General features: G+C 40.5%; 1 protein-coding gene across 5 annotated transcripts in view; it reads right to left on the bottom strand.

The window, feature by feature from the left end:
* Positions 1-4,353: 4,353 nt before the first annotated feature.
* The window catches only part of Rexo5 (RNA exonuclease 5), a 52,676-nt gene continuing 48,244 nt past the window's right edge, over positions 4,354-8,785 (bottom strand). For 4 of the 5 annotated variants that reach the window (XM_028764236.1, XM_028764237.1, XM_028764239.1 and 1 more), the window contains 2 exons: positions 7,989-8,107; positions 4,354-4,606 (listed from right to left, as the gene is read on the bottom strand). In XM_028764236.1, the coding sequence (XP_028620069.1) occupies positions 4,525-4,606; positions 7,989-8,107 (201 nt within the window). In that variant the 3' untranslated portion in view covers positions 4,354-4,524. The remainder of the gene's footprint in view (positions 4,607-7,988; positions 8,108-8,785) is intronic. The other variant, XM_028764238.1, reaches the window with a different exon arrangement.

Raw genomic sequence — 8,785 nt, 5'->3', positions numbered from 1 at the left:
TGTCTTAAGCCGCTGAGGTGATGAGTCCATTGCTCATGTGACCCTCCACCTTTGTGGATCCCTCTTGGTTTGTGATCAGCGTAAGTTTCTTGAGGTTGTACAAACTTGACAAAAGTTAATACTTTAGTATTCTCTGCACTGTTGCACTCTTCAAATAGCCCCCTGAATATTAACTTGATATATACATTTTTGTCTTTGATGTCTACAGTATCATTTCTTTTTTTTTTAAATTTGAAGGTTATCTGCTGTTGGATTCAATAAATTTGTTTACCTAACTATTGATATTTCTGCAGAAAAAAAAGACAGTGAATTTATTCTGAGGTAAAGTTTTATCAACCCATTGGGAACCTTTTCCAATGTGATGCTATGCTATATTAACAACCTGGGAAAATGACCCATGTAGGAGTCTTGCTCCAAACACATGATGACCTCTGTGCATATGAATGCTTGCTTATATGCCCATTGCTGAAATCATCTTTCTTACCTTAAGTAACACAGTTCCCATGAGAAATGAAAAGATAGTTTTGAGCTCTGTGTCAAATGTATGGAAGGTCCCTAGGTCTAATCAGGCTTGCAATGATTAAGTTTATTTTTTATTCATCTGCAAAATACAGGTATCTCCATTGGTGTTAGAATTTAGGAAAAAGTCTGAAACACCCATGATACCTCATAGTGCCGAACCATAAGCCTCCTTAGGGTTCATCAAAAAGATGTTAAGTACATTGTGTGGTGGTGGGGCACAGAGTTGTGTGGGGAAGCCTTTTCAGTTGGGGAGGGCTTCTAAGCTTGACTACACTCCCTAGAAAACTTGTAGCTTACCCTTGCTCCACAGTTCTCTCATTGACTCTTGGGCTTGTTTCTTCTGTGTTTTGTTCTTTCTTCTCTCAAGTACAGATAGGGCTTTACAGATTGGAGAGTAGTAGAGTGGAAAGGAAGACAGCTGATTGGACGTCAACAGAATGGTGAATAGATTACAAAGTGATAAAATCCTATTTTCAATTAAAATGATTGGCAAATAATTTTTATAGTTACCAGATGAGCTTAATTGCACGTGGAATGGACTTCTACTGAAAAAGTATGCTAACAAGTAGTCCAGAGGGATAGGGAAGAGTCACTTTAATTCTGGCCTCTCTTATCAAATCCTCAAAGCAGATGGCTAAGTTGGCTCTGGAAGTCATCCCTCTAGGCCTGGGTTTTGACCCATATTATAAAAGAGACAAAGTAGATAATTGGATAAATTTATCTATATATGAGAGGAAGCTGCTATATGTCAAGGTAGTGTCAGGAAGAATAAAGGTCAAATCATTAGAAACACAATTGGCCAGTGGATACTTAAATTGATCCCTGAATCAATCAGGACTTTAAATTACAAGCTTTCCATGCCTTAAAATGCAAACTAGAAGCACATATTTGTTTCTCGAGACAGGGTTTCTCTGTGTAGCCCTGGCTGTCCTGGAACTCACTCTAGACCAAGCTGGCCTCAAACTCAGAGATCCGACTGCCTCTGCCTTTCAATGCTGGGATGCGCTGCCACCACCAACCAACCTAGAAGCACTGACAAAGGGACACCATATTTGACCCATAAGAAGCTCTTAAAAGTCAACATAGAAAAGTAGATGGCTTTGCATCAGAATAGGCAACATATATATATACCAGCCATTGACGAAAATATGGCCAAGAAGCTTCTGAAAAGTTGGATGTCAATCTAAATGGTACTCCAGAAAATAGTTGAACATATGAAAACTGTTCTCTAATGAATCACAGTGGCAAAGATTTGAGACAATGCTGGCAAACAGAAACATCTTTCTGTAATTAAAAGAACCACTAATATACATTAATACAGTAGCTTTTCTCATAGAAACTGCAAGGACATAACTGCAGCTTCAGAGTCAACAAAGTAGTGTTTCAGAAATTATGACTTATATTACTATATTATGCAGATATTTGAAAAATCCAAATAATGACAGAAAAACCTAGGCTTGTAAAATATTGGCAGTCATTGATTCTGGGTAGTTAGATGTCTTTTTATTCTCTAAACGTACACTGACTTTCCTATTTATTTTTATAAGAGGTCATTTTCAGAGGGTCAAGGAAATAAAAACAAATGTAGCTTAGTGTTCTGAACAATCCCAAAATAGGGACAGGAACTCAAAACCCAAATTGAGTTCTATAAAAACCTCTTGAGTTGCCTTTTCCCTAAGCCTGCTCCTTGGGCAGCTGTCTTGGCAGCTCAGCATTGACTGCCTAGAAGGGTGTGGGAGGAACAATGTACAAACGCACGTATGAATGGAATGTGTGTTTTGCAAGAGGCCAAGTTGGCAGCTTTGGTTTCTAAAAGGTGGGAGCATCAGCTGGAAGAACACAGTGTGCAGAATTCTCAGAGGCTTGTGGGCCAGGCCCATTTCTTCAGCTTTGCAGTGGGGCCCGGGGAAAACCCTCATGCATTCTGAAGGAAGTAGCCTTGCTGAGTCTTGGGAGCTAGAGGAGAGCCTGAAGCTCAGAAGCCTTAATGGCTTCTTGGGACAGTTTGCCAGATCGCTAAGGTTTGCCACCTACTGTGCACTTGTGCTGGACTTGTTCTGACCTCCCATTCTAAGCAGGGTTTCATAGGAAAATAGTTACCATTTCACTGCTATTTTTGACATGTCCCACAAATGGAACTTCGAAGACTCACACTTATTAAAAGTAGGTATTTCCTTATCTTATACAGCTGTGGAAATGAACTCAGAATGACCCAAACACACAGCAACAGAACTGAAGTTCTAACCCAGGCCTGTCTATGTCCAGGAGAGGCATTGACTTTCAGGACAGGAGCCTCAAGGGGTAGATATTAATTGGACCCCAGCTGGAAAAGAAACTAAAGCTAGCACAAGACAAATTTCCTCCTGTGGAGGGACTCCAGGAGACTGTTGCTTTCACATCAAATTGGTACTTGGTTCCACTTAGGGTCCCACTTACAGAGGCTACATTTAAGGGTTAAGCACTGCCTAATAAGTGCCCAACTTGAAAGTTTCAGAACTATTTCTTTTCTTTCTAACTATAATAATGCTGAACTTTTTTTTCTTTTTTTTTAAGTAAAAACCAGGGCCTCACTATGTAGCCTTGGTGGCCTGGCTTTCAGACTCAGATCCACCTGCCTCTGCCTCCAGAGTGCATTGCACCACCAAGCCCGCTTGAATTTTGTTTTGTTTGGTTTTAGTTCTTAACCTCATACATCAAAGCCTTTTGTAAAATACGATTTACTAGTAGTCATACTAACCAGAGAGAAATACTGTTAACATCCTGGCATAGCATTCCAAGCTGGGTTACAATCGTATGCATAGCTTTGTGTATTTCCCCTACACATCAGGAATCAAAACTACAGGACTGTTCTGCACCCCTACACATGTATAACTATGAACTCAACTTCATTCATCTCCATGGTAAATTCTGGGAGCCTGGTGAGGTGGCAAATGCTTTTGGTCTCAGAAGGCAGAGACAGATGGATCTCTAGAGTTTGAGGCCAGCATAGTCTACATAGTGTTCCAGGACAGCTAGGTCAGCTACATAAAGTGAGACCCTGTCTCAAAAAGCCAAATAATTCTATGAGATACTAGCATCTCTGTTTGTGAATTAATAGTATTCAATGTAAACTGAGCAACCTAATAATTAAAACAGCTAGGACTTGAAGGGGCATGTGCACACACTCATTCCTTTGTAATAACCCTGTGGCATCTACTTTATGTCCCCCTTTTTTTTTTCTTAAATACAACCATCTTACTACTCTCGCTTCTTCAAGTGGTATTACAGGATCTGTGTATACAAAGCAAGGTTTTTGGTGTGATGGATTTACTTTCTCTGAATCAGTTAATATCTACAAGATTAAGAATTGTGGACCCATGTCCCATCTTTCCAACACAGTGTTGTTACCTGTGAGAGTCACCTTAAAACTTAGCACTGTTTTTCTGAGTTTGAAGTTTCCAAGTGGTGCCCTGGTCCGATGGGGACACCTGCTGGTGAAGAGTGAGGCTGCAGCTGTATCCCAAGGAGGAGGGATGCCCAAACATGGGAGGGATGAAAGTGGGTTTTGACTACAAAGCTAAGAGTTGTCCACTATCTTTACTCTTGCCAGATGTTTTGTTCAGCCTTTCTCTGTCCACAATCCCCTTTTTAACTTTATAATAGATGCCAAGGAGTCAACAGTTTAGCCAGGCTAGTTACTTACAGAAACTTGACAAACTAGCTGGATTTTCTTCTCTTGGTCTTAGTATGTCATTTAATGGTCGTGCTACAGGAACTAATCAGTACCTGTGTAAATAAACTCAGGCACAAAATACTCACTTTCCCCTTCACCATATCTAAGAGGAAGAAATGTTTTGAGTTTTAGGCATTTATTGGAATTTTGAACATGACAATATACTTTAGTGGGTATTCCAACTTTTTACCAAAGCTGTCTGCAAGAGGGAGAGGCTTGCCATCAAGAAAGGGCTGTAGCCTAGTCACATTCTCTGCATGGGAAATGGCACTTGGAAAATGCGGAGAGACTCACACTCTCATGCCCGGGCTGTCAGTTTCCTCTTCCTCTTTTATTTTCATCAATCCAAGGCCAGGGTGTGCTCCAAAAGTACTGCAATAAATAAACACAAAGACATGTTGAGTTTTTGTGGATTTTTTTTCCTTTTGTTTTTTCAAGTCAGGTTTTCTCTGTGTGCAGCTTTGGCTACTCACTTTGTAGACCAGGCTGGCCTCAAACTCACAGAGATCCACCTGCTTCTGCTTCCCGAGTGATCCCAGGTATGTGCCACCATCCCCTGGCTGAGGAAGTAAGTTTTTAAGTAGACAAGTGCCATACACCAAGAGGCAGCTTTTGGAAAGCTGCCTGATGGCGGGAGCTCAGTGAAGAAGCCTGATTCATATCCTAGCTCTGCTGCTCAAGAGATCAATGGCACATTTCAGATAAGCCAGGTTTTTTTTTTTTTAATATAAAATTCTAAATTGTTACGATATCACCAAGGTTTAAAGAAGCATAGTAATTATCAGCATTCACCAGGCACTTCTTACAAATCAAGTACAGACAATTTTAAACACTTGTCTTTTTAAAACTTAAAAGCAGCCCAATGATACAAGTATTCATTCTGTCTTCCAAGGAAAGGCTCAGATATAAGTTGTTTATATCCTACAGTAGCAAGTAACAGCCAGGTTTCAGTAATGAAAATCTGTCCTCAGAGTCCCTAGAAACTAATGTTAGTCTTTTCATTTTACTTAAAGACTTTGCTAGTACTATCTGAAAATCTTTCTATACTTCTTTAACGATGCATGTCTTTGGAACAGTGCTTAAAACAGGAGTCATTTGATACCTGTTAGTTCACTGCCGCATTTTTATGAATATTACAGGACTGAGTTAAGGGAACTAATGGAGCTTTTGGATACAAGGCTGGCAGAAAATGAGCAAAACACAAATGGTTAACTTGCTGTCTAGTAAGTACTAGCCTTTTATGCATGTCTCTGGAGTCAGATCATTAGAGTTAAAGCCTGACTAGTCACACTAGTTGTGCGACCTTGGTAAATTACTTAAACAGAGGCATTACTGTAATGTTTGTGCTTAGTAAAGATGTGAATAATTTAATTCTGGCCCAGAGTCTATGTATGTAGCACAATACTTGCTTATTGATGGCTTACAGATCCTCATGTGCCAGTCTAGTGAGTCTCCTGGATCCTTGCCCACTGCACCACACCAAACCTATGGGCTTAGACTGGAGTAAGCATCCTGTGTACTGGCCCAGTCTGCCGAGTTCCCAAGACTCTTGCCTGCCTAGCCATCCTGAGTCTTAGCTAACTCTGGTGAGTATCCTGAACACTTACCTAGCTGCCTTGTTCCTAAGCCTCAGGCCCACTGATGGTGACATGCCCTATACTCCCCTGGCTCACCCAGCTGGCTCACCTTGTACAACAGCTAGCTATCCCATTTACATCTCTTGCTTACCACTGAAGTGGAGTCATCCCTGTTCATCTAATCCAAAATCAACATGCAGTATCTGAAGGACTGACTCCCAACTCTCGATACCTGGTCTGAAGCCAACCAAGCGTGGCCAACAAAACAAATTTCCAATTAACAGAGGTGGCCTAGAATCAGACATATAACCAACAAAATGACCAAGTCCCATTGCAAAAATATAAATATCAAAGGCTAAGACATTATGTCCCGATCCAAACCCCTGAGTCCTATAGAAATGTTCTCTAATAAAAACTACCTAGGGTGCAATTTAAAAGAAAACCATAAACACCATCAAAGAATTCAAAGAGTTTACAGAAAACAGTAAACAACTCAGTGAACTTAAAGAGGATCGGAATAAATCTGAGAAAACACTGAATGTGGCTGAAGGAAATGACAAGACAGTTCAAGATCTGAAAACTAAATTCAGTAAAAGGTAGAAATAATGAAACTGAAAAACTCAATAACCTAATTTTAACTCTCAGGAAAGCCTTACCAGCAGCAGGGATCAAGAAGAGAGATGATGACTTGAAGATAAAGTAGACTTAAGGATAGAGAGATGCTCAGTGGTTATGAGCATTCACTGCTCTTGCAGAGGACCCAACTTCAGTTGTTAGTTCCCATATTAAGCAGCTTACAACTGTCTCTAACTCTAGCTCCAGGGACTCTGCTGCACTCACACTCGTGTGGCACATGCACGCACACACACATACATATAAAAATAGACTACACATGTAAAGCATATGAAAAATTAACAAAATTACATGAAAGGAATATAAAGAACTCTGTGGCATTATAAGAAGATCAAATCTAGCCAGATGTGGTGGCATACATCTTTAATCCTAATAGCCCGGGCTATGTAGAGAGAACCTGTCTCCAAAACCAAAAAAGACCAAATTTACAAATCATAGGCACAGATAAAGGACAGGAATCCCAAGTTAATGACAGACCAGAATTTCAACAAGATCATACAAGAAAACTCCCCCCAAATTGAGATATTACTCAAATTATTATTTGTAGCACAGCATCTCCTAGAATATCAGAATCTTGAGATATTTTTAATTTTTGACATAGGACTAAATGTAGCCCACAGTGGCCCAAAGTCCTTATGTAGCTGAGGTTGGCCTTGAACTCCTTATTCCCCTGCCTCCACCTCCCAGGTGCTGAGATTATATGTACTACTAAACCCAGCTTTTTATGTTAAAGCAACACAATTTGAACTGGCAAGATTGCAACTTAAAGAATAGCTTAATATAAAAGCTCTTTCTCTGTGTCTCTCTTCTCTCTGGCATGTGTGTGTACACATGCGTGGACACACACACTCAGAACTGCACTCTGTATTTTAGGATTTAACATTAATTTTTTAAAGTATTTATCATACTTTGTTTTGAAGGATCACTGATTTATTGCAAATCCCTCACAGGAGAATTTTGTTTTCAGATATGTTTTTACAATGTACCCCTGGCTTTGAACTCGTAATCTTGCTTCATTCTTTCAACTGCTATGACTATAGATGTACACCATCTTTGCAGCTAGCTTGGCCACTTGTTAAAAGTATGTGATAGGAGCTAGAATGAGACCAATACAGCCTGTTTCAGTATTTGTTAGGATTAAAATCAGAAAGTTTAAAATTGTTGTGCTTCAAAAGCAGAGATGGCAATGAGGAAAAGAACAGGGAAGTCAAGAACATACTTCTAATCTGTGAGGAGGGTAGGCCTGGTAACAGCTAAGCCTGGGCCCTGTGATAGAACACCTTGTCCTGTTGTCACATTAAGTACCTACTTCTTACCTCAGACTAGAGAACCTAAGCCTTTGAAAGGCAATGTACAGTATCAGAAGTCCCAATAAGTTTAAGCATGCATGTAAACTAGGAATGCACTGTCTAGCTATGAGAACTGTGATAAGAATTCATGTAAATCCTCTTTATGTTCTTGGACATCATTCACCTACAGGTCTTTCCTTGGGAACCGCTAAATTCTAAGGGTCAGAATCATGAGGACAACACATCAAATCTTACTTCTTGGTTCCTGGCATCAGGATGAGGCAGAAGGTGCCTGGGCTCAGGCTGTGGTAGAGCTTTTCAATCCTCCGGCTCCAGCGCCAGGCTACTATCTTTGGGTGGTTTGACTTCAGAGTCTAGGACCACAGACATATATCAACACTTAGCCTCCTGTTCACCTTTAAAAGAATTGTGGCACTTTCTCAAGTTCTAAAGCCATAGGAAGCTCTGGAAAAAAATCTGAAACTGCAGCCCACTCTTAAAAACCTCAAGTGTTTAGGATCACTGTGGGGAAGGGCAGCTGCTGTCGGTTCTTTAAGTGGTCTTCCAAGAGGGACCCAAGCCAGGGAGCTGGACACTGATGGGGCTCCTGCCAGGCCTTTGCCATTAAGCGCCTCTGTGACTTGAGATGAGTCCCTGACCAGTTCTAACTTCTGTCTCTCACCTGTGAAGTATGACATTAGAGCAAGGTTTCCCAAGCTTTAAGCAGCCTTCTATCTGTACACTTCTACGCATGCCTCTTTTATACATACGTTTCCTTTAAAACGAGTGAAATTTCCACTTTTAATCTTGCCTAATCTCATTATCTGACACGGCTGTACAGTAAATTGGAAGTCCTCAACTACAGAAGTGGGGCTAGCAATAAAGTCTACCTACGTCAATCAAAATTTACCTTGTATATGAACCATACTCTGGGAAAACCTGAACTAGATCTCTAAAGACTTAGCCAGCTCTCCAGTCTCCTACCCTTATCCCTCAAAGTTCCTTAGAGAACCACTCTGAAGAATAAAAATGGGATTTTAGTGGATATTAAG

The sequence above is a fragment of the Grammomys surdaster genome, unplaced genomic scaffold (genome assembly GCF_004785775.1).
Source record: "Grammomys surdaster isolate TR1022 unplaced genomic scaffold, NIH_TR_1.0 142, whole genome shotgun sequence".
Taxonomy (NCBI): Eukaryota; Metazoa; Chordata; class Mammalia; order Rodentia; family Muridae; genus Grammomys; species Grammomys surdaster.
This window is presented reverse-complemented; position numbering and strand designations above follow the sequence as displayed.